This window comes from Hemitrygon akajei, chromosome 10 (genome assembly GCF_048418815.1).
Source record: "Hemitrygon akajei chromosome 10, sHemAka1.3, whole genome shotgun sequence".
In the NCBI taxonomy this organism is placed as follows: domain Eukaryota; kingdom Metazoa; phylum Chordata; class Chondrichthyes; order Myliobatiformes; family Dasyatidae; genus Hemitrygon; species Hemitrygon akajei.
Window position 1 is genome coordinate 148,167,091 of NC_133133.1, and position 26,829 is coordinate 148,193,919.

Consider the following 26,829-nt stretch of genomic DNA (forward strand, 5'->3'; position numbering starts at 1 on the left):
CAGTTGAAACGACGCTATCGAGTCTCGTAGTGGAACAAGTGAGATTCTCCACAAGCCTTGAAACCACATACTGTAATGCAGAATTCTTAGATTTTGCATTTGTGGAAACTCCTTGAAGCATGAAGAGAAATGCTGCATATAAGCGTACTCAAAGAGAAGGTGAAAATCCTTAACCTGCCCTCTAATCTCACCCCATTCTGTGGCAGCTGAATCTATCATCTGCCACCCTAATCACACAATAGCCACAGTTTGAAAGGATTAGTGCTAAAAATCAAGGCATTCCCTTTGATGGTGCAGATTAGCGCAGAACTGGTGAATTAACAAAATATGCGAAGGATGATGCTGTACAAGAATAAATGAACGGAGAATCGTTTAATGAGTTACTTAGATTGTCAATCATAGACGGCAAGAAGCACGGCCAAGCCAAAGGTAGTTTTCTTCCACATTTCTGGATTAGTTGTCTTCAAAGCTGTGAAGCCGCCGCTGTGTACGGCAGAAACTTGTCCGCCTCGCGTGCCCACCATCCAGGCTCTTCGCCGCAAGCCTGTTCTTTCATGTCTGCTGCGTCAGTAGCAAGGGGATTGCACGGCAACCTCCGGCTTTGATCACGGACCGCCAGCGCACCCTTGAAAGGAATCTTCCTCTTGCTCAACTTATGGGAGTGCCCATCTATCTGGCCAGGGACATCATAAACGCGAAACTTTCTCATCGTAGGGGATTTTCTCTCCCAACTCCGCCAATGTCCACCTCAGCCCTCCGTATGTGTGGCATAATCACTAATCAATTGGTTGGGTAGATTTCATTCAGTTGTCCTCTCCCAGGAGGACAGATTTTCTTTTCCTACTACTCTCATGAAGAATTAAACTAAGTGGCTTTTGTACTGAATTGTAATGTTGTTGAACAAGCCAAGTAACTGCTAGGTTAACCAATTTGATCTGTTTGATTGGGAATTACCATCTTGAAGAACTGGAGGGAAGGGAGGAAGGGAGATTTATTTCTCAGTTTATATATAAGGAATTTAAAGAACATCTTACCGAACAGGCCCAATTTGACAAATGACTCCCAAACGTGCAAAAGCATTGCTTCATTTTGGCACACAGGACATATGTACTTCATAATTTTGTAATAGTGTTGCAGAACTTAACTTCACTGGTGGGGTTTCTTGGATACCGAGTGTGGAAAACATTTGCTGTGTTAGTGGGAATGGGCAAAGGGACGGTGCTAATCTGATAAGCCGTTTCCAAGGAGCAGCACAGGCATCAGACATTCCACAGAATCATTTGATGATCTTGCATAGTTGAAGTAAACCAAGATCTTGTTCCAAACTTATGAAATATTCCTGCAAGCTTAAGTCAGAATTTCACTGGACATTAATGCTTCCAGCAAACTCAGTGCACTTTAGAAGCCAATGCAAAAGAGATTAATCTACACACACAGCAAATGTGAGGGTCTTCTCCAGTTATTTTGCAGCAATCTTGTTATGGGGCTAATGTAATGCAGGTTCCATTATCAGTCTTCCTCTGCTCAGTACATGAAATGAGCTCCTTTAGTGATACCATTCCTGTGACTAGATTGATTAGATTGGAGTGGTTTTCCTTTTATTAAAAACATTATGTAGCCGCAAGTTTTGTCTTTCCACTGCATTCCTGGGTAAATTATTACAAATGAACTAGAGTAAATTTAATATCTTAGATTTTGTTAAGTTTCTGTCTGAAGTGCCTGTAAAAGGTATTCACTACCCTTGGAAGTGTTCATGTTTTATTGTTTTACAACATTGAATCACAGTGGATTTAATTTGTCTTTTTTGACACTGATCAACAGAAAAAGTCTCTTTCATGTCAAAATGAAAACAGATCTCTACAAAATGATCTAAATTAATGACAAATATAAAACACAAAATAATGGATTGCATAAATCTTCACCCCCTTCAAGTCAGTATTTAATAGATGCACCTTTGGCAGCAATTACAGCCTTGAGTCTGTGTGGACAGGTCTCTGTCAGCTTTGCACATCAGGACACTGTAATTTTTCCCCATTCTTCTTTACAAAACTGCTCAAGCTCTGTCAGATTGCATGGTGATCATAAGTAAATAGCCCTTTTCAAGTTAAGCCACAAATTCTCAATTGGATTGAGGTCTGGACTCTGTGTAGCTTTGGCTTCTGTTTGGGGCCACTGTCTTGCTGGAAAACAAATCTTCTCCCAAGTTGCAGTTCTCTTACAGACTGCAACAAGTTTTCCTCCAGAATTTCCCTGTATTTTGCTGCATTCATTTTACCCTCTGCCTTCACAAGCCTTCCAGGGCCTGCTGCAGTGAAGCATCCCCACAGCATGATGCAACCACCACCATGCTTCATGGTAGGGATGGTGTGTCTTTGATGATGTCCAGTGTTTGACTTATGCCAAATATAGTGTTTAGTCTGATGGCCAAAAAAGCTCAATTTTGGTTCCATCTAGAACCTTCTTCCAGCTGACTTCAGAATCTCCCACATGCCTTCTGGCAAATTCTAGCCAGATTTCATGTGTGTTTTTTTCAACAGTGGCTTTCTCTTTGCCACTCTGCCATAAAGCTGTGACTGGTGAAGCACCCGGGCAACAGTTGTTGTTGTATGCGCAGTCTCTCCCATCTCAGCCCCTGAAGCTTGTAACTCATCTATAGGTCTCTTGGTAGCCTCCCTCACCAGCCCCTTCTTGTACGGTCACTCAGTTTTTGAGGACAGCCTGCTCTAGGCAGATTTACAGTTGTGCCCTATTCATTCCATTTATTGATGATTGACTTAACTGTACTCCAAGTGACTTGGAAGTTTTCTTGTATCCATCTCCTGACTTGTGCTTTTCAGTAACCTTTTCTCACAAGGTTGCTTGGAGTGTTCTTTTGTCTCCATGGTGTAGTTTTTGCCAGGATACTGACTCACCAATAGCTGGACCTTCCAGATGCAGGTGTATTTTACTACAGTCAATTGAAACACCTTGACTACTCACAGGTCCCATAAATATATCTACTTAACTATTTACGTGACTTCTAAAACCAAACTGGATGCACCAGTGATGATTTGGTGTGTCATATTAAAGAGGATGAATACTTATGCAATCAATTATTTTGTGTTTTATATCTGAAATTAATTTAGATCACTTTGTAGAGATCTGTTTTCACTTTGACACAAAAGAATCTTTTTCTGTCGATCAGTGTCAAAAAAGCCAAATTAAGTCCACTGTGATTCAATGTTGTAAAACAATAAAACATGAAAACCTCCAGAGGGAGGGGGTGGGGGTGCGAATACTTTTTATAGGCGCTGTATTTGAGAAGATCCTCGAGGCCATTTTATCAGGAGTCATTTGCAAAAGTCTCAGAGAATAGAGTGAGCAAGATAATTGGTAGGTGTTTGGTGGGGCAGACTTGACTGAGGTTTACTCTCGAAGTGAAGAACCCAGTGGTGCATTGGAAAAAGCAAAAGTTCCACTCATTACCCATTTATCACCTGACGGCACTGAGTTAAGGAGAAGGGGGTTTGCACTGAGAGATACTCTGAACATTCACTAGCTCTGCTGTTTCTGCCTTGGCCTGTGTGCAGTTCTGCCAAGTCCATTAGCACTTTCCACATCTGACGTCATATTATCGTGATTTAGCGGTCTGGGTTTATACGGTGTGCTCGTGCTCCCCAGTGAAGTATTGTTGGGGGCATGGGTGTGGTGTAGCAGTCCCAGCTGCCTCCTGAGGAGGGTGTGCTGTGTCACCTCCTCGAGGCCAGGCTTACTCTCCATTAAAGAGAGCTGGACAGTCCATGCGGTTCATTGGGGTGTGATCATTAGGATATTCAAAGTGGGTCTACATATACCTAAACAAGACTAAAATAAATAGCTTGTATTCTGTCTAAAACTAGTATCTGGTATTAAGTTGGGTAAATTTGGGTAAGCAGGAATGATTTGCGGAGGGCTATTTCAAGGGCGAAGAGAAAATTTCGAACGAGGTTGGAGGCGACATAGGATGCACGGCAACTCTGGCAGGGTCTGCAAGACATTACTTCCTACAAAACAAAATCCAATAGCATGAATGGCAGCGATGCTTCACTACCAGCTGAACTCTATGCCTGTTTTGAAAGGGAGAATACAACCACAGCTGTGAAGATCTCTGCTGCACCTAATGACCCTGTGATCTCTGTCTCAGAGGCCAGTGTTAGACTGTCTTTAAAGAGAGTGAACCCTTGCAAGGCGGAAGGTCCTGATGGAGTACCTGGTAAGGCTCTGAAAACCTGTGCCAACCAACTAGTGGGAGTATTCAAGGGCATTTTCAACCTCTCACTGCTACGGGCAGAAGTTCCCACTTGAAGGCAACAGTTATACCAGTACCTAAGAAGAATAATGTGAGCTACCTTAATGATTTTCGCCCGGTAGCACTCACATTGACAGTGATGAAATGCTTTGACAGGTTGGTTATGACTAGACTGAACTCCTGCCTCAGCAAGGACCTGGACCCATTGCAATTTGCCTATTGCCACAATAGGTCAACGGCCGATGCAATCTCAATGCCTCTTCACACGGCTTTAGACCACCTGGACAACACAAACACCTGCGTCAGGATGCTGTTCATCGACTATAGCTCAGCATTTAATACCATCATTCCCACAATCCTGATTGAGAAGTTGCAGAACCCGGGCCTCTGTACCTCCCTCTGCAATTGGATCCTTGACTTCCTAACCGGAAGACCACAATCTGTGTGGATTGGTGATAACATATCCTCTTAGCTGATGATCAACACAGGCGCACCCCAGGGGTGTGTGCTTAGCCCCCTGCTCTACTCTCTCTATACCCATGACCGTGTGGCCCGGTATAGCTCAAATACTATCAATAAATTTGTTGACAATACAACCATTGTTGGTAGAATCTCAGGTGGTGATGAGAGGGCATACAGGAGTGAGATATGCCAACTAGTGGAGTGGTGCCACAGCAACAACCTGGCACTCAACACCAGTAAGACGAAAGAGCTGATTGTGGAATTCAGGAAGGGTAAGACGAAGGAACACGTACCAATCCTCATAGAGGGATCAGAAGTGGAGAGAGTGAGCAGTTTCAAGTTCCTGGGTGTCAAGATCTCTGAGGATCTAACCTGGTCCCAACATATCGATGTAGTTATAAAGAAGGCAAGACAGCGACTATACTTCATTAGGAGTTTGAAGAGATTTGGCATGTCAACAAATACACTCAATAACTTCTATAGATGTAACGTGGAGAGCATTCTGTCAGGCTGCATCACTGTCTACTATGGGGGGGGGGGGGTTGCTACTGCACAGGACTGAAAGAAGCTGCAGAAGATTGTAAATCTAATCAGCTCCATCTTTGGTACTAGCCTACAAAGTACCCAGGACATCTTTAGGGAGCAGTGTCTCAGAAAGGCAGCGTCCATTATTAAGGTCCTCCAGCACCCAGGACATGCCCATTTCTCACTGTCACCATCAGGTAGGAGGTACAGAAGCTTGAAGGCACACACTCAGCGATTCAGGAACAGCTTCTTCCCCTCTGCCACCCAATCCCTGAATGGACATTGAACCCTTGGACACTACATCACTTCTTAAAATATACAGTATTTCTTCTTTTTGCACGTTTTTAATCTATTCAATATGCATATACTATAATTGATTTACTTATATATGTATTACTTTTTTTTCTTCTATATTATGTATTGCATCGAACTGCAGCTACTAAGTTAAGAAAACTTCATGTCACATGCCGGTGATAATAAACCTGATTCTGATTATTGCCGTGCACTGGGTTATGGTGAAAAATCTGCACTCTGTTCATACAGAACAATTTATTACAACAATGAATTGAAATAGTACCAGCTGAAACAAACACAGCACAGAATGAAGTGTTACAGTAACGGAGAAACTGCAGTGCATGGAGATAGCAGGTGAAGGGTCCATCTTAATGTACTAAAGATCTGTTCAGCAGTCTTAAAATAGGGAGGCAGAAGCTGTCCTTAAGCCTGGTATTAAGAACGTGAGCATAAATCTGTGCCACGTTGCTTTACGTCTGGTGAACGGTGTGTGGGGTAGGCCAGACCTAATCCCCAGCATATTGGAAAGTTCATCTTTGCTGCCCAGTTTGTGTATTCACCACCACCCCTCTCTCCAGTTAATGACGTGATGGTTGACATCCTTGTTTGGTGCAATCCAGTCGGTGGTTTGCACCCCAGAATACTCTCAAAACATGCGGACCCAAGTTGGCCAAACCGCAACAAGTTGCCCAGGTAGCAGTTTTGCGATTTAGGACAAATAAGCTGAATGTTAATTATATTGTAAATGATGTCTGAACTTTCGATACATGTAATGTTTATTCACTAATTCATGAAACGTAGAATTAAACACTTAGAATTGAATTGCAATGACCACATATTTTCATCTTAGTCGTTTAGGCATACTTAGACAGCAATGATAAGGAATAAGACAAGAACATTTATGGTTGCATGCCTTAAGTCCTCTGTATGTTTTTACCACCCTGTACATATCTCCTCTTTAATTCCCTCAAAGGCATTTTTTTGATGTCTCCTCTCTTATTACGGCTAACTTTTTGCACTGTTTGTCTTTGCAGCAATAGCAACGGAGTTTGCTGTGTTTAAGCCTGCAATTTTAGTTAATCGCTCCAATTGACCTGAACTCATTCACTGGAAGCTAATATATCTGTGGTTTCAAAAGTATGAAAGTCAGAGTGATTTATGCATGCACTTGTTAAATCCTTAGACAATAATCTCAGATCAATAGCCTCCGCACCACCGGGGAATGCAATATTTTAATACCTGGTTCTGATGTCTAGCTCGTTTTCTCACTTTCAGAAACGTAAGTATCTTGCAATTATTAATAAAACAGCATTTTGTAAAATACAATGTTGAAAGTTGATAGAATGTTTCTTCTTCAGTTCCTAAATATGTAAAATCCATTAGAGACTGGGTTAGAAATAACAAAGCAAAGGCTTTTATTTAGTTAGTTATTATTCACTGAGGTTCATATGGTTCAAATAGTTCCATTTTAATAGCAGAGAATGTATACAGTATACAACCTGAAATTCTCATTCTTTGCAGACATCCACAAAAGCAGAAAAACCCCAAAGAATGAATGACAGAAAAACTTTAGAACCCCAAAGCCCCCTGTCTCCCTCGCCCACACAAACAGCAGCAAAGCCCCCAAAAGGGAGACCATGATCTGTCAACAAAAGTTATTGTTTACCCAACAGTTCGACTTGCCACAGTCTCTCTCTCTCCCTCTCTGTCCCCCTCTCCCTCCCCCTCCCTCTCCCTTTCCCTCTCCCTCCCTCCCTCCCTCCAGAGAGATATCAGCCATTTCACAGCAAAAGGGGAGACTGACGAACAGTCACTGTTGTGGTATTACAATCTGCCGCATCACTTTTTATTCTAAGATTCTCTGACTTGAGAATCGGGCGACAAACTCTCCCCATCGTTGAAAGGGGGAGCGAGAGAGAGACCGATTGCTCGACAACAGAGACCTCCATCCGCAGCATCCGCCACCACGAAATCATCATGTTCCCTCCCCCGCGATGCCTTAGTTGGTGGCGCTGGCCTGGAATCGGTTGCCCACAGAGCCGCGCAGGGCCACACCCCAGAGGGGCACGTCTTCCAGGCCACTCTTGGAGAATGTCGGAAAACGGCCAGGCGGTGGGCTCCAGGAGTGGGAACTCATTCGCCATGTAAAGCTGTAGTTTGAATGCCGTTGCAGATCGTGGACCGACAGAACCCCAGCCACCTTGAAAAAGAAAAAAGAGACATTAAAGAGAGGAATTTAAGCTGTTTCCACAGATGAGCTCAAAGAAGCAGGCATTTGGTGTCATCAAGTGGGGGTATGTGCAGCCATTTACCTCCTCAACATCGTATTCTTTCCACCTTTGCCCATCTCGCAGAAGGAGTTCCCGGAATACTTCGATTGGTGGCTTTTTGAACCACCTGTTCACCTTCCTCAGTTGCTTCTGCCTGCTTCCCGCCCATTAGTCAAATATCTGTTGGTTCCTCTCCTCCTGCGGTATCCCTTATGTTTCCACCCATCCCTGTCCAGCTCCTCACTAAGATCCTCAGGGCTTGTCATACAGTGCATGTGCAGATGATGTTTCCCCTTGTAGAGAAACCAAAAATATGGTTCACTATTTAAAAACTTGACCCAAAGGTTGATGGAGATGTTGACAGCGTGCAATCCCGGTCTACGGATGTGTTGGTGAAGTGGGCTGAAGAAAGGGAAGACGAGCAAATCTGCAGATGCTGGAAATCCAAGCAACACGCAAAAAATGGCGGGGGGGAACTCAACTGCATACTCTTTTCCATTGATGCTACCTGGCCTGCCAAGTTCCTCCAGCATTTTGTGTGCGTGTTGCTGAGAAAAGGGAAATAATGTTGAATCCCTGAATGGGAAGTGATGCATTTTGGGAGTGCCAAAGAGACTAGGACATGAGGCATGAGTGGTACTGTCCTAGGGAGTGCTGAGGAACAGAGGGACCTCGGTATACCAGTCCAAAATCCTTCAAAGTCACAGCATTAGATGTCAATTTGCCTGATTGCACATTGTGAAGCACTCGGATACATGTTATTGAAGGTGTACTATAAATACACATTGATGTGGTCCCATTCCCGTTAGTTACTATTACTGTGTATTCCAGCAATGTGTGCTACCACAGTCGTCAGTTGTAGCAGGGTTTACGAGCTATAAAAGGCTACAACATCAGCATCACCAGCAACAGCACACCCCTTCCTCAAGAGTTTATGCATTCAATGCGTGTTGTTAACAGAAGGGAATTGATATATCAGGACCCACCCTGACACCCTTCTTCAACCCTCATCCGTCTACAGATGTGCCTCAGGGAAGAATCCCTGTATGGGAGCACAAATCCCATCTCGTCCTGTCATGATTAACACTTGCTGCAGGACCCAATTTAATCATTTAAGCTCCAGGCTTTCCCCCACCAATAGCAACTCCCTCTGTTGTTTCAACTTGTGCAAAACGTGCATCAAAAGTTCTTGAATCTTTTGACCGTTTTTTTTTATGCGTCTCTCACACCTTCTTATTCATGATATGGTGACCCTTGTGCATAAATTCACATCCAGAATGTGACTTTGTGAAACTCGCGCATACAGTACAGCAGGTAGCTGACATTCGAAATATCGTTATTCATTTCAACCAGGAACCATTCTCCAGGTCTGTGGCTGTTGGCAAGGTACCAAACAGCTCGAATATGTTTTTGACATTTGCTGAATAACGCTGTGCTTTCCCTTACAGTTTTGCTGCTGGACTGATTGCTGGCATCTTGACAGGGCAGGAGACCCACACATGTGTCAGGATGGGGTTGTTGGCTGCCAGCCATTCCATCAGGTCACTGGAAGTCATCTCCACGTCCATCAATATCAACAGTGTGAGTCCACAACGGGTCTTCGAGGGTGCGTGGCCACAGCCAATATATCATTTGGATGGCAAAGCTCCTACTAACAGGGAATTATAACTCCCAGGTATATTGATAATCATTTCAGATCAACTGGACTATAATCTGGCAGAGTGAACTTTCCACTGTTTGGAGAACCCAGACATTTTTGTACCACCGAAACCCAGAGTTTGAAAATAGGGCAGGTTGTGATGCCTGGCTACTTTAGATGCTGAGATGCATTCGACGATGTGCTGGGAGACGTCATCTGTGACGTGGCCTGGGGATCACCGCATGTCTCAGGTCTTTCAGCATCAGACACTCTCACCCAGGTGACCCAGCCAGGGTTGATCAGGCCCTGGCTTGTGTCCCAGCAGCACTGGTCCATGGGCTGCACCTCTTGCCCCACAGCCATCTGGAGGCTCGCTCAGCAGCCTCTGGGACAGTCTCAATGCTCTTTTCTTTGCAACCCCCGTGATGCCAAGGAGAGAGTAGGTTCCACAGAGTGAGCAGCCAGCAAATCCTCTACACCCCATCTCAATAGACTCACATCATGCTCTCCTCCCCTGTCACCGCTCCACCAGCTCCTGGAATTTGGCTCTCTTACACTTGAACACCTCCTCAATCTGGTCTTCCCAAAGCACTGTCAGCTCTGCTTTGAGATTTCTGACTCAACGACCATGTCAGGCCTCAGCGATGATAATGCGATGAAATCGGGGAACCTAAATTGCTCAGCCACCCAACTCCCGGCCCCATCGTCACCAAGAGGTGAAACTTGGTTCGAGCACAGGTTAATTGGTGAGTATAAATTGGCTGTGGTGTAGTGACAGAAAGGATCAAAGGGCTGTTGATGGGTGTGTGTGAATAGGTTGCAGAACTGGAGATAACCAAGGAGAGGAGAAATGGGACTAATGGCTTAGCTCCCTTTGGAGCTAGAATGAATCCACTGGGCTGATTGGCCTCTGTGTACTTGGTTGTAAATATAAGACAAGATAAAAATCAACACAGGATTGTTCTTTTAGACATTATACTGTATATGCTGTACTAGACCTGAATGAATTTACTATTGTCATAAGGGACAACACCTGAGGAATTCCTTTTTCCTATATTCTTATTTTTAGTGAATACAATGTATTTCTTCAGTAAGAGAAACAGAAATGGTTCCGGTTCTGGACCAGGATCTTTGTACAATGTTTCTCTTCCCACAGATGCTGCCTGACCTGCTAAGTGTTTCCACCACTTTCTGTTTCTCTATCAATTATTTTACGTTGGCATTTTCTGACCAACAAAAACACCATTGAGATTATTGCCACCCAAGGACACTTAAAGACAATTAATAAAAAATAACTCATCAACTAACTTGTTTGAAAACTTTGGTCATAAGAAGAAAAATAGTAGAACTTTTAGAAAGTAATTATTGGAAGTATCAGCTTGATGCTTCTTCTCAGTCAAATGCAGCTGAAGGAATTGCTTTATATAACATTGCAAAAATTAGGCAGTGACACCAAGATAATCAAGTAATGAATATCGGGAGAGTTGACAACAGCTGGATCAGTCAGGCGAATGATGTTCTATGTAGTTTAATTTACAATAATGTGTAATCACAAACTCAAGAAAATCTGCAGATGCTGGAAATCCAGGCAACACACACAAAATGCTGGAGGAACTCAGCAGGCCAGGCAGCATCTGTGGAAATGAGTAAACAGTCGACATTTTGGGTCAAGACCCTTCATCAGGAACGCTGACTCTTTATTCCTTTCCATAGATACTGCCTGGCCTGCTGAGCTCCTCCAGTATTTCGTGTGTGTTACAATCATGTATAGTCAAGCAGGATACACAGCAACTAAAATAATAAGTAATATCCTTAATAAAGTAAGATTAAAATGAATGTGGATGTTTGCTACTAAGAGTGTACTTACGAGGCTAGATGAGGCTACACTTACTTGGGAATCTAGATATATATTGTTATCAAAGAACTTCCAAGAATTCATAGAAGAGCAGGAAGAATGATCCCGAGGTTTATAGTTTGATTTATGCCAAGAAAATAAAGGAGTTGGATAAAACAATTGGATGAGATAAATGATAACTCAAACCACTTTATCCTTCCTTCTACCTCTCCATCAACCCCCTTATAACCTTAGGTCATGAAAGATTATTATTAAAGCATGGATAATGCAACAGAGAGAATTGTTCAAAATTGTACAGTTTGTTACTAATATGCTTCCATTTTCTTCCCCATACTGAACAATGTAATTTCAAAATATATGCATTCATGCAGGGTCCTGTCTCAGAAGAACAGAAGGTCCAGACTTGAACACGATGCTACTTAAATGACTGACATTGGAGTGGGAAGACTATTTCCTACTACGAGCGTGAACAGAAGGCATTGCTTCTATCTGCAGAACTCTTAGCTGACTTTCCTTGTGTGCTGGCTGTCCAGGACAATGTGAGAAACGTACTGTGTATTGAGGACATGTGGCCTTCCAGATACTAGCCTATCAAGCACTTACCGCCTTCAGCTCGTTTTTTAAAAGCACTAAAACTGTTAGCATATAACCAGTCTTGATTGTTTCATTTGTACCCAAGTCTTAAACTGAATAAAGAGTGTTTATTGAAAGGAAATCTTTATTCTTATCTCCCGCTCAAAAGATTAGTTTGTAAGTCTTCCAGATTAGAACTTTTCCATTTGCTCACCAATATACAGGATGTCAGACTGGGAGCATTGGATACAGTAGATGACCCCAACAGACCGACTGGTGAAGTGTTGCCTCACCTAGAAGGACAGTTTGGGGCCCTGAATGGTAGTGAGGGAGCAGGTGTGGCATTTGTTCTGCTTGCAAGGATAAGTACCAGAAGGGAGATCAGCGGGGAGTGATGAATGGCAAGGGGGTCGCGTAGGGAGCGATCCCTGTGGAAAGTGGGGGAGAGGAGGGTAAGATGTGCTTGGTGGTCCATTTCCAGACCCTGGTAACCAAATGTACAAGAGTAATATTTTAGCTGCGCAGTAATAGGTATAAAATGCATAAAGCAGGGGGCGGAGCACACAGCTCGGTACTGATGTTGAGTGTGGAGGAGATGTTGCCAACCAATACTAACTGGGCTCTGCCAGTGAGGAAATCAAAGATCCAGTGCACAGGGAGGTATTGAGGCCCAGGTCTTGGAGCTCAATGATGAGTTTCACGGGCACAATAGTGTTGAATGCTGAGCTGTATTCCATGCATCTTCATTGACATCTCCATGACATTTCATGCAATATTGGCTATTGCTGAATTGACACATGCACAGTTCCAGCAAATTTAAAGCACTGCCAGTGTGCAGTTAATCTTTGCATTACTCTGCAAGCACCTGTGTTAACTGAGAAGCACCAAATGGTACAATTGTAGACCCAACTGCTTTTCCCTCAAAAGTTCTGCCATCACCAATTGCTCGTGTGCTCCACCTAGTGTCCAGATTAAGAACCATGAAATTTACCCAAAGAACAAACACGTCCAATGTCAATCAAAATATCCCCGACCAAGCCCAGACTACAAAATTAAAGGATCGCATTCAAAATGCTGATCATACTATAAATGTTACATTATTCTGGAAGGAAAACCAGGAGTGTTGCAAAGATCTGAATTCAGTATTTGGTACTCCAGTGTGGAATGACCTGTCACAGTAATGTCGGAACACCGTAGGTACTAGAAGCTGCTTCATGTTTCAGGGGTTTAAGATGACTTTCTTCATATATGCAAGGCATAAGCTATCACGAGAGTGTCACAGATTAAGGACCAGAAAGTTCCCACTTGCCTTTTCTGATGCATTAGTCAATTTATTACAGTGCTAAGAATGTAAGAAATAATGGCTAGAGTAGTTTCTAACTTCCTTCACCATTTGACAATATTATCTTTAATATACTGCAAGCCATTTTCTTGCACTATCCCCATGCATCAGATATTTCTTTTCTGTGAGCTGCCCACAGAATGTCGCCGTCTACCACCAGCACCAGAAGTTTTAACTTTAAAACTCCTGTTGTCCATACTTTTTAAAATTTTCGTGTTTGTCTCCTTTAGCACATTGGTTACTGTCAGTCTTTGCTTATGTGTAGATTCTCATGAAATTCTGTTGTATTTCTTTTTTTCCCTATAAAGGCCTACAAGAAAATGAATTCAAGGTAGTCTGTGGTAACATATATGGGCTTTGATAATAAATCTACTTTGAACTTTGATATTTTTGTCCCTATATCGCCTATGCCTCTGTAATGTTATTATAAGCCACTGAATATCATTACATTGGCACAAGCAATAACCAAGAAAGAGCTGATGCACATAGGAGTGGAATGGAAGTTGTCACAGGGAAATTAACTTGCCCATAGATTGGGTGAATTAAGTATGTTGTGGCAGTCTTCATCTGTGATAATGTGCTTGAACAGCTTGCTCGTGAACCTACATGGGAAAATACTACCTTATATCTGGTCATATGCTATGAGACAGATAAAATCAACAATCCTGTAATTAAGGATCCTCTTAGAAAGAGCGAGCACAGTATGACTGAATTTCTCATACAAATGAAGGGTGTGATAGTTCGATCTTAAACCAGTGTTTTATGCCTAAAAAATGAGACTACAATGGGATGAGTGAGGAGATAGTTTGTGTGGGCTGGGAGCTCAGGCTATATAGTGGGACAGCTGAGGAACAGTGGAAGACTTTCAAAGAGGTTATTCGCATTGCTCAACAAAGGTGTATTTCGGTTACGGACAGTAAGGGTGGGGGAGCTGGCTTTGGATAACTGAGAAAATAAAAGCAGCCATCAAACTAAAAACTTATGCATACAAAGTCACCAAGAGTAGAGGGAAACTGGAAATTGGGAAAGCTTTCAAAAGCAAACAAGAACCACTAAACAAGCAAAAAGGAAAGGGAAGATAGATTTTAAAGAAAACTAGCAGAAAAGATAAAAACAGATGGTAAAGGTTTTTATAATGATATAAAGCATAGAAGGGTGGCTAAAGTGAATGTAGATTCCTTGGAAGGTGAGAATGGGGAATTGATATCGGGCAATACAGAAATGGATGAGACCTTGAATGACTATTTTCTGTCAGTCTCCAAAGTTGAGGACACATCTAATATGCCAAAGAGAGATGTTATCGATGAGATAGAAAGGGAGGACATTGATACAATCACTGTCATTAGTGTTGAGCAAACTAGTGAGCCTAAAGGTAGACGAGTCTCCATGTTCTGATGGGATGCACCCCAACATACTGAAAGGAGTGACGGATGTTAGAAAAGATGCGTTTTTGACAATTCACCAAAATTCTCTGGACTCCGAGCATGTCTTGGCGGATTAGAAGACAGTGAATGTCAAGCTATTATTTTTAAAAGGATGTAGGAAAAATGTGAGTAGCTGTAGGTGAGATAGGTGAATGTCTGTGGTCATGAAAATGCTTGAAGCTATTAATTATTTATCATTAAGAAAGAAGTAGTGGGACATTGAATTGAAGTAGTTCTATCGGGCAGAGACAGCATGGATTCAGGAAGGGCAGGTCCTGTTTGACATCTATCTACTGATTATATCCTCAAAAATCTTAGTGGAGTTTTTTTGAGGATATAATGAATGAAGCAGATAGAAAGGAACATGTAGATGTTGTATAATTAGATTTCTAGAAGGTGTTTGATAAAGTGCCACATGAAAGACTTTTCCATAAGATAAGGATGCACAAAGTTGGGGGTTATGTATTAGCACGAACAGAAGGTTGGTTGACCAATAGAAAGCAGAGAGATATGATAAATGAGTGTTCCTTTGGTTGGCAGTCAGTAGTGAGTAGAGTGCCACTGGAGTTGGTGCTGTACCTGTAACTGTTCACAATATGCATTAATGATTTGAAAGTTCATGTATGCAAGTTTGATGACACTAAATTGAAAAGCAAAGTGGGCAGAGGGTGCTGAGGGTCTGCAGAGAAACGTAGGTAGGTGAAGCGAGTGGGCAAGGGCCTGGCAGATGGAGTAAAATGTTGGTAAATGTGAGGTCATCCACTTTGGAAGGAAAGGTAGAAGACCATATTATTATCTAAATGGTGAGGAACTGCAGCATGCTGCTGTGCAGAAGGACTTGGGAATGCTCATGCATGAATCACAAAAGTTGGTTCACAGGTGCGACGGGTTATCAAGAAAGCAAATGTAATGCCAGCCTTCATTGCTAGAGGGATTGAACTTAAGATCAGGGAAGTTATGCTGCAGCGTATTGGGGAGACCACTCCTGGAGTAATGTGTGTGCAGTTCTGGTCTCCTTACTTGAGGAAAGATATACTGTTTTGGAGGTGGTGCAGAGGAGTTTCACCAGATTGATTCCAGAGATGAGGGGATTAGCCTATGAGGAAAGACTGAGTCACCTGGAACTATACTCAATTCAGAAAAATGACAAGGAGTCTTATAGAAACATGTAAAATTATGAAAGGGATAGATAAAATAGAGATAGGAAGCTGTTTCCACTGGTGTGTGGGATTAGAACTAGAGGACATAGCCTCAAGGTTCATGGGAATAGACTTAGGATGGAGATGAGGAGAAACTGCTATTCCCAGAGAGTAGAGAATCTGAGGAATTCTCTACTCAAGGAAGCAGTAGAGGCTACCTCATCAAATATATTAAGACACAGGCAGAATTTTGCATAAGTGGAATTAAGGGCTATGGGGAATAGACAGGTTGGTGGAGATGAGTCCATGGCCAAACCAATTATGATCTTATTGAATAGAGGAGCAGGCTTGATGTGCCAGATGGCCTTCTCCTGGTCCTATTTCTTATGTTCTTATGTCCCTTAATTCCCTTCCTATTCAGAAAGCTATCCACCCTGGTCTGAATGTGCTCAATGAGTGAGCTTTCACAGCCTCTGGAGCAGAGAATGCCAAAGATTCATCAGTCTCTGCTTAAAGAACTTTCTACTCATCTAGTCCTAAATGGGCTCTTTTTTATTTTGAGACAGAGACCCCTGGTCCTGAGCTCCTCATTCTCCCTGCACCCACCCTACTGAGTTCTGCAGAAACTTCATACATTTCAAAGAAGTGTCCTCTTTCTTCTAAACTCTGAATACAGGCCAAGTCTACTCAACTTCCCCTCATCCAAAAAAAATACATCATGCCCTGGAACCAGTCTAGCAAAGCAACATCTAGCATTTATTCTATGACAGTTACATTCTTCCTGGTGTGATCTCACCAGGACCCTATATAATTACAGTAGCATACCTTTGAAACTTTATTGTAATAAAAGCCAACATATCATTTGCCTTCTTAATTGTTTGCTACATCTGCATGTTTCCTTTTGGTAGCAACTACAGTATATAAGGACACTGAGGCACCTTTTAACATCAAAATCACTCACCACTTTAAAATATTTTGCTTTTCTGTACTGTGTTCCAAAGAGTAAAGTTGCATATGTTCCCTTCCCTGCCACGTTCTCATCCACTCATTCAACTCACTTGTATCCCCTTGAAGCCTCTGTACTTTCAGGGTGACTTGGATAGGCTGGGTGAGTGGGCAGATACTTGGCAGATGGTGTTTAATGTGAATAAGTGTGAGGTTATCCACTTTGGGAGTAAGAACAGGAAGGCAGATATTATCTGAATGGTGTAGAGTTAGGTAAGGGAGAAATACAAAGAGATCTAGGAGTCCTTGTTCATCAGTCACTGAAGGTGAATGAGCAAGTGCAGCAGGCAGTGAAGAAGGCTAATGGAATGTTGGCCTTTATTACAAAGGGAATTGAGTACAAGAGCAAGGAAATCCTCTTGCATTTGTACAGGACCCTGGTGAGACCACACCTGGAGTATTGTGTACAGTTTTGGTCTCCAAGGTTAAGGAAGGACATCCTGGCTGTAGAGGAAGTGCAGCGTAGATTCACAAGGTTAATTCCTGGGATGTCTGGACTGTCTTACGCAGAGAGGTTAGAGAGACTGGGCTTGTACACACTGGAATTAAGGAGATTGAGAGGGGATCTGATTGAAACATATAAGATTATTAAGGGATTGGACAAGATAGAGGCAGGAAATATGTTCCAGATGCTGGGAGAGTCCAGTACCAGAGGGCATGGTTTGAGAATAAGGGGTGGGTCATTTAGGACAGAGTTAAGGAAAAACTTCTTCTCCCAGAGAGTTGTGGGGGTCTGGAATGCACTGCCTCGGAAGGTAGTGGAGGCCAATTCTCTGGATGCTTTCAAAAAGGAGCTAGATAGGTATCTTATGGATAGGGGAATCAAGGGAAATCCAAGTATAAAATATCTACTGACTCTCCTTCATCTATCCTGTCTGTTATTTCCTCAAAGAATTCCAACAGATTTCCCCTTAAGGAAACCATGATGAGTCTTGTCTATTTTATCATGTGCCTCCAAGTACCCTAGAACTTCATCCTTAATAATGGACTCTAACATCTTTCCAACCACTGAAGTCAGACAAACTGGCCTATAGTTTCTTCTCTTCTTTAACACATATATGGTGCTGAAGGAATTCAGCAGGTCAGGCAGCATCTATGGAGAGGAATAAACAGTTGATGTTTTGGGCTGAGACTTTTCACTGGGACTGGAAAGGATGATGCCAGAGTAAGAAGGTGGGAAGAGTGGAAGGAGTACAAGCTGGAAGGTGATAGATGAAGATAGGTGAGTGGTAGAAGAGGGTGAAGAAAGAAGCTGGGAAGTGATAGATACAGTAAAGGGAAGAAAAGGAAGGAATCTGATTGGAGAGGAGAGTGGACCCTGGGAGAAAGGGAAGGAGGAGGGGCACAAGGGAGAGGTGATAGGCAGGTGAGGAAAAGAGATAAGGGGGTGCCAGAGTGGGGAAATGAAGAGAGAAGGGGGGGGGGGAAACATACTAGGTTGGAGAAATCGATGTTCATGACATCAGGTTGGAGGCTGCCTGGATGCAATATAAGGTGTTGCTCCTCCAAGCTGAGAGTGGCCTCATTGTGGCAGAAGAGGAGGCCATGGACCAACACGACTTAATGGGAATGGGGATTGGAATTGAAATGGTTGACCACCAGGAAATCCTGCGTTTTGTCCCCCAGTCTATGTTGGGTCTCTCCAATATAGAAGCTGCACCAGAGCACGGGATACAGTGGACGATCCCAACAGCTTTGCAGGTGAAGAGCTGTGTCACCTGGACGGACTGTTTGGGGCCCTGAATAGGCAGGTGTAACACTTCAACCGCTTGTGGGGATAAATGCCGGGAGAGAGATTAATGGTGGGGGTGGGAATCACAGAGGGAGCAATTCCTGAGGAAAACGGAGACGGGGGTGGGGAGGGAAAGATACGTTTGGTGGTAAGGCTCCATTGGAGGAGGTTGGTTTGTTGGATGTGGAAGCTGGGGGTGGGGGGGGGGGTAGGTGTGAACAAGGATCTGGATCCCTGTTAAGGTGGAATCGACTAAATACAGGTGAGAGCAGCATCAATGGTGGAGGAAGAGAAACTCCCTTTCTTTTTGTTTTCTGGGAAGAAAAGCCCCATCCTGGGAACAGCTGCGGCTGAGATGAAGGAACTGAGAAAAGGAAATGACACTTTTACGGGATGTCAATATAGTTGTGGAAACTGGTAGGTTTATAAAAGTTATTGGTAAACAGTTTGTCTCCAAAGAGGTTGGGGAAGGGGAGAGAGGAGTCGGAAATGGACCGAGTGAATTTAAGGGCAGGGTGGAAGCTGGGGGTAAAGTTGATGAAATTGACGAGCTCAGCATGGGTACATGGAGCAGCTCCAAGGCAGTCGTTAGTCTAGCGCAGAAAGAGTTGTGAGCATTACCAGCGGAGGCCCACTCGGGTGCCCGTGGCTACACCTCGAGTTTGGAAAAAGTGGGAGGAACCAGAAGAGAAATTGTTGAGGGTGAGGACCAGTTCTGCCAGTCGGAGGAGAGCGGTGGTGGAGGAGAACTGGTTGGGTTCCTTTCTCTTCTGCCTCCCTCGCTTACATTGCCAAGGATACTTCAGGGACCTGTTTTGCTCACATAATCTCTTTATTACGTACGCTAAATTCCTTAAGACATTCCCTTGATCCCAGTTGCCTACACCTGCTGTGTGTTTAATTTTTCCCCTGATTAAATCTTCAATATCGTTCGGCGCAGGAAACGGCTGGAAAGTTCTACGATAACGGCTACACTACATTCTCTTTATAGTGAACATCACTGGTAGCTTGTGTATCTAACATCAACCACTAAAAGCCTGTGATAACTTCGTTTGACTCGCAGGTTTCCATGGGGCAAAACATGAATTCAAAGGTACAAGCAGCGGCGGTCGTCGGCACCCAGAGCACCTTCCCAGGCGCGTTGCGCCATATTCATGATGGCAAATATGAATGAAAGATGGCTGCTACCAACAAGATGAGCATGCCAGTGGGATTATGTGTTTAAAACATGTTGCTGAAGCAATGATATGATGATACACGCCCGTGGAGGCCAGGTTGTGGAGATCCCAGGTGGCCGCTCAGAGGATGAGTGACGCTGGGAGGAGCGGCTCCTCATCTATATCAGGGGCACTCCTTGAATCATCCCTGCACACCGATGCCGCACGGCGGGCTGAGCTTCGCTGCGGGGACTGCGTGGTTCTTTCCGACGATGGCCAACACGAGGTTGAGCCCTGGTGTCCTGGCGCTCCTGCTACCGCTCGCCCTGGCGCTTGGCTTCCATCTCGTCGCCCCGGCTGCAGGGGGTCGCCACGCCGCTCTCGCTGCGAGCCTGACCCGGGCCGGCAAGAACTCAACCCGGACCAATGAAACTTCCCACGGCAACAGGACAGTGTGGAGCCCCGAGCATCATCACCGGCGAGTTCTCGCCTACCTGAAGGGCCACGGCAGGTTCGACTCGGACACGGTAATATCAGACCATCCTATGTATCCGATCTCCTATACAACTGATTACTCACACTATCAGAACAGGAAAAAATCATTGCGGTCTTCATGTTTATAAAGTTATGTAATCTAACTTCAATCGCGGGCTATCTTTTGCTTCTTTGGACCCATCAAGAAGCGGCGAGACTAGCGGATTTTTTTCTTATAGAGGTTTCGCGCAGTTTATTGGGTCCGGGGGCGGATTGCATCTGTCTTCGGGGCTAGTGAGATGTGATTAGGAGACCCAGGAGGAGAACAGTAACAGTTTCCTCTGAAAGCGCGTTTTCTTCCCTTTCAAATTAAATAATGCGCTGCTTCCTGAAAGCCGAATTATCTTCGGGCACAGGTAGTTGTAGCTTTTGTTTTACAGTTATAGCACATGTCTTAACTAGAGATATTCATACTACTTTGTCCTGTTATTAGTTCAGCGTAGTATAATTTTCCAGTTTTTCCTCATAACATAGAAGGAGGCCGTTCGGCCCAAGTAGTCTATGTTGCCTCTCGTGAGTGCCCCAATTCACCCACCTCACTGTTCCTCAGATACAGAAGGAAACTGTTCACAGACAGACCCTTAGAACAGTTTAATCAGTCCCTTTCTTTTTCACATGGACACCGACTCCCTTGACTTGCCTACTCAGCTAAGCTTGGTTGCCAGTTCATCAACGGTACAGCCCATAATTGGGACTTGGGTAAAAAGACACAGATCACCTGAGGGAACCCCAGCAATAAACTCCGCACAGACACCATCAGAGGTCTGGGTTGATCTCTGGTTATGGAAGCTGTGAGTCAGCAGGATTTCTGCCATCCTTTCACATGACCCAACTCAACAATCAAGGAGTTTGATTCCTTTTCTCTCAATGATGGGTCATTTGGATTTCATTTCAGACCCTATTGATAGAAAATGGCCCAAATAGAATTCACAAATGAATCATCAGGAAATCATGGGCTGGAGTATCTGGTTGGGGTATTTGACACAGATAAAATTATTCAAGGCAAGGAACTGGCTGGCCTAGAGGAGTATAGTGATTTGGGAATGGATGTATGCAAGTTGCTGTAAGTTATAGTCTGTTAAGGCCACACACATTTATTACTGGATTCAATTCCAGAGGAATAGAATACAACAATAAAAACATTTATTCATGAAATAAACTCGTGCTGTATTGCTTCCCGTTCTGGTGTATCGAAAGCTCTGAGCCATGGAACAAGTGCGGAAAAGGTTTACAGAAGGGGGTGGAAGCGGTTCTCAAGTCAAGACTAAGATGCTGGGGCTCCTTCCTCTGGAAGAGAGAACAAGGAACTGAGGTAGAGGTTGTTACATTTCATGGTAAGATCGACAGGTTGAGGTTTGTTTTGTTGAGGTCATGCAACAAACTAGTTAGATACCAGGAAGGTTAAAGAACATTTTGCCGAGTGGTCTGAGATGCTGAGCTCAAAGGTAAATAATGCCCAACCTAAGAATCCAAAACCACAACATTCTGTCCCGTTCTATAAGAATCTGAAGTAGTTTTGTATTCAGTAACATTAGAAAATATTCAGCATGAATTGGGTGGGTGTGCACTGTTAACATTTCTTCTCAATGACTTGATCCCACTTGAGTTCTGAGTGACTGATAAGGTAGGAGGTGTTCTTTCCACTGGGCTTCTATGTATTCTCAGCTAGTAGCCTTGAGCTCTTCAAAGCCATCGCCCTCCATTTCGTGTGCTCTCAAATCACAAGTCATGAATTCCCGTGAGTTGTAGGAAAGCCTCGAGATTTTCGGAACTCTTGAATCATTTCCTCCATCGGTCCGATAAACTCTTGCCATAAAGGGGTTCAGAATAAAGTGACTGTCTTGGGAGCTTGGTGTTAAACATGTGACGACATGGCCAGCTAACCGAGTGTAGGTAGTGCAGTCGTGATGGCCAGGGAGATGATGTTGATTTTGGGTTGCTTATCTTGCCGATGTATTTGGAAAAGGGGGCAGGACTGGTCTTCCCCAGTGGCTTAGAAGCAGATAGGAGAGCAGGGGTCTGTAGAACCTGAGCTTTGTGCCTGGCACTGGCTCCTCGAAAGGGCACGTGTTCTTTATGGAAATGCATGCATTCAGAGGGAGGGTTTTCATAATGGGGCAATGTGAACCTGTACACCATCTCCAGATATGGTCAGTCCACCCTGCACAAAAGGAACCTTCAACGTTCAAATAAGATATTACTTTTCTTTCAAAAGCATTTGTATTCTTATTTCAAGTTTCCCTGCATCAGTGTTTCTCTGTGAGGTCATATCTATCCTTCCCTCAGCATCCCCAGCTCCTGAGATACCGCACATTTCTATATATCTCTCTCTCTCTCTCTTCTTCCCCATCTACTTGTTAACATGACTTTGCCTTTCCAAATATGTTTAATTTCACTGAAGTTAATAATTTGCACTTCTAGATTGACAGGTGAAGGAAGGTGGGTGGAAGTGTCCATTGGGAACTGTGGATGCTGTTAGACTTCTTAGAGGCAGTGTGTGAATTAAGCTGTCCTCTCCAGTGACAGAGCTCCAGAACTCACAGTTCTCAGAACTGGCAAGAGAATTGCAGTTTAAAACTAGAAAATGCTTGCAGCAGTCACTAGGTCAGACAGCAGCTGTGAAGGAATGAACAGAGTAAATGCTTCATCAGAACCAGCTTCAGTTCCAGTTCTGACACTGGGTTTTCACCCTGAAACACAAGAAAATTAGGGTGAAGTACCCAGTCGACCACAACCAGTTCCCCTGGCAGTGGATATTTATTACCTTTGTCACTTCTGGTTCTTCTGCCTTCATGTGATGCCCTTTGCTGTCAATAGGAACAGCTTCCTAGACCCTTCATTGTTTAAAAAATCCCTATCAGATCCTCTCTTATTCTCTTTTGGCCCAAGGAGAACAACTTCAGCTTCCTCCACAGAGCAGAAAGTCCCTCATCCCCGTCAGCATTTTAATGCATTTTCTGCACTTTCGCTAGGATTGGAGAACTTTATCCGAAGTGTGCTCCCAGAACTGGACACAATCCTCTAGTGGTTAAACTAATGCTTTGTAAAGATTTATCATTCCATTCTTGCTCTTATGCTCAAACCCTGTAAGAGGATTTGAGGTAAAGTCTAGGATTTTATATTCCTTTTTAATATTTTCTCAAACTATCCTGTGACTTCCAGTGATTATATACATATACCTCCAGACCTCCCTGTTCCTGTACTCCTCTTAGATCAACTCCTCTGGTGTATATTGCCTCTACTCATATTTCCTACTGAAACTTAACTGCTTGCATTTTTCATAATAAAATATCATTTAACACAAGAGATTCTGCAGATGCTGGAAATCCGAAGCAACACATACAAAATGCTGGAGGAATTCAGCAGGTCTGGCTGCAACAATGGAAATGAATAATTGGTCAACATTTTGGGCCAAGACCCTTCTTCAGGACTGGAAAGGAAGGGGAGAGGCACCAGAATAAAAAGGTGGGGGAGGGGAAGGAGGACTAGCTAGAAGGTGATAGGTGAAGCCATGTGGGTGGGAAAGGTAAAGGGCTGGAGAGGTAGGGAGGAAGTAATCTGAGAGGAGAGGAGAATGGTCCATAGGAGAAAGGGAAAGAGGGTCCCAGGGTAGGTGATAGACAGGTGAGAAGAGCTAAGAGGCCAGAGTAGGGAACAGAAGAAGAGGGGAAGGGAAGGATTTTTTATAACTGGAAGGAGAAATGGATATTCGTGTCATCAGGTTGGAAGCTACCCACATAAAGTGTTGCTCCTCCACCCTGAGAGTAGCCACATCTTGGCACAAGAGGCCATGGACCGACATTTTAGAACGGGAATGGGAATTAAGACGTTTGGCCACAATGAAGTTCCGCATTTGGCGGATAGAGGTGCTCAACAAAGTGGTCTCCCAATTTATGATGAGAGCACTAGACATGATAGACGACCCCAGCAGGTTAGCAGGTGAAGTGTTGCCTCACCTGGAAGGACTGTTTGGGGCCCTGAAGGGAAGAGAGGGAGGAGTTAAATGGGCAGGTGTAGCATTTTGGCCACTTACAGGGACAAGTGCTGGGAGGGAAATTAGTGGGGAGGGATGAATGGACAAGAGGATTATGGAGGGAGTGGAAAGCAGGGGTTTGGGGGGAGGATTCCTTTGGGGATGGCAGAAGTTGTGGAGAATGAAGACCAGGGTGCAGAGTGGTAGGTAAGGGCAGGAGGAACTGTTAAGGGGGCGGGAGGATGGGTGAGTGTGGATGATCTGGAAATGGAGGAGATGCAGGTGAGGGCAGGATCAATGATGGGGAAGGGAAACCCTGTTCTTTGCAGAAGGATAATCCAATGACCTGGAAAGGAAAGCCTCGTCCTGGGGACAGATGCAGCAGAGACAAAGGAACTGAGGAAAGGAATACAGGACACAAGGTGGGAAGAGGAATAGTCAAGATAACCATGGCAATTAGTAGGTTTATAAAAGATGTCAGTCAACAGTTTGTCTCCGGAGATGGAGACAAAGAGATTGAGAAAGGGGAGGCAGGCGTCAGAAATGGACTGAGTGAATTTAAGGGCAGGATGAAAGTTGGAGGCAAAGTTGATGAAATTGATGAGCTCAGCAAGGGTCCGTGAAGCAGCAACAATGCAGGGGTCAATGTAGCGAGGTAGGCTTGGGGAGCATTACCAGGGAAGGCATGGAACATGGACAGTTCATTTAACATGCGTTCTTCTATTTCAGCAGCCTGTATCCTACTGAAGATGGGACACCACCAAGATTTGTATCATCTGCAAGTTTAGAAACTGTGTCTTGTACAGCTGTCCAAGTCATTAAATCAGTTTAAGAAAAACAGTGACCCCTGACCAAACCCTGGGGGAGCACCAATGTATTTTATACTTCGCTCAGGTTCAAAACCTAACCTTTCCCTACTGTTTTATTTATCCTATCACTCAGCCAGTTTTCCATCTGTATTTCTATAGGTTTCAGTCTTAATGACCTAGACACAGGGACATAGGGTGCTATTAAATCTGTCATCATTCCATTTAATAAACTTACTAACCTAATGGATGTGTTTTTATTATCCTCCGACAGAGCGCCTGTGCAAACATTGAGTCGCGATCCTGCAGCAGAGCCTCGGAGTGCCGGGGCTGCCTCGGGCTCTACACGTGCAACGTTCCACTGGCAAGGTGCGAACTCAAAGGGGTTTCCAGGAAGACAGGTAGAGTACATTTTAGGCAGATGCCTGGAATTTGCCTTCTACACTACAGACTCACGCAGGTGACAAACAACATGCAAGTTTTACGGGGAAGGTGAAATTTGAGTTGAGGGAAACGTAATAAAAACCGTGCACCCCGTACTTCCTGTTCGGGGTTTTGAACGTGTACAGAAATGTCTTACAGATTATGCAAGTCACAGACCTGAGCGACTCAGAACTAACCAATCGGGCAATCTATTTACTGCTTGGAAATATTTAAGCAAAGATGATGCTGAATTGGGTAATTACAGTATCTACAGGAGTGAAGACCAATCCGGGCTCAGTTCCTCCAAATTTTCACCACTAACATGGCTCATGTTAATACAGACACAGTATGTGAAAATTTAGATTTAACTATTATGCCTCTCACTGCCAAATAGTCTGATGACACCCACACTAAAGGTTCACTTACGATTGACACTCTTAGTTACCACACATTGTTTCAAGGTTTAATCAGACCTTTCTTGCTCTCTCCACCAGATGGATTCGTTCAGACTCTGCAGAATCACTGGATGACTGATTTGTTCAATTGAGCTTCAGCAGTTGACTTGGTGATTGCATTTGTTCCAGGGAAAGTGGGTTGCTTGTAAAATATTTCTAAACTACTTGCTAGGTCAGCTTTGGGAGTAAGTGCGTAACTGGTAAGATTGGGAGCTCTTCATAATGGGAATGAGGGGCAAAATAATTGGTGCCGAGACTGTGTTTGGCAGTGAAGTGACCACACTGCCAACTAACCTAGGGGGAAAATATCCCTCACCAAGAAATAATAATCCCTGTGGTGAAAACATCCTCTTTTAAAATGCCTGTTGCTATCAGGCATCACTTCAACAGGACCTCTGGATCATGATCAAGCTGCCCAAGCAGCTATCGAAGAATTCCCTGACAGGCAAAAAACAGACACCACTTAAAATTAAACATTTAAACATTATTTGCCGTGCTAAATAAAATACGTCAGATACATAATTAAAATAGGATCTAATCAATCACAAACTTTTAAAACATTTTTTTATAAAGTTTAAAGTTCCTTAAGAAAAGTATGCCAGATCAGTTTGCTAAGCAGTAATTAAAGTTCGCTATGTTATTAAGGCTCACCTATACAAGCTTAAGAATTTTCAGCATGTTTTATAGCAGAAGTAATTTGTGAAATTCACAAATTTACATCTCTTTATGTGCTTGTAGCTTGATTGGATGGTGAAAGCTGGAAATGGCACACCTCATGATGATGCACTGAATATCTGACAGCAGGAATTTCTTCTTAGCCAATATACTTGCAAAAGTCCCCAAAATACCGCCATTCCATGAAGTGAGCTCAGCTATGAATAAATTCTATTTATCGACAGATTGGGCTATATAACTTCAACATCACATGTTTTCTATGGTTCTTTGAAGCTTATC

The 26,829-nt window shown here is 43.6% G+C and overlaps 1 protein-coding gene across 3 annotated transcripts in view; it reads left to right on the forward strand.

Annotated features, from left to right (window-relative positions):
* Positions 1 to 12,027, forward strand: part of LOC140734790 (uncharacterized) — a 66,502-nt gene extending 54,475 nt beyond the window's left edge. For 2 of the 3 annotated variants that reach the window (XM_073059305.1, XM_073059307.1), the window contains 2 exons: positions 9,267 to 9,493; positions 11,684 to 12,027. In XM_073059305.1, coding sequence (XP_072915406.1) covers positions 9,267 to 9,486 — 220 coding nt within the window. In that variant the 3' untranslated portion in view covers positions 9,487 to 9,493; positions 11,684 to 12,027. Of the gene's footprint in view, positions 1 to 6,731; positions 7,248 to 9,266; positions 9,494 to 11,683 lie in introns of those variants that run through there. The other variant, XM_073059306.1, reaches the window with a different exon arrangement.
* The last annotated feature ends 14,802 nt before the right edge of the window (positions 12,028 to 26,829 follow it).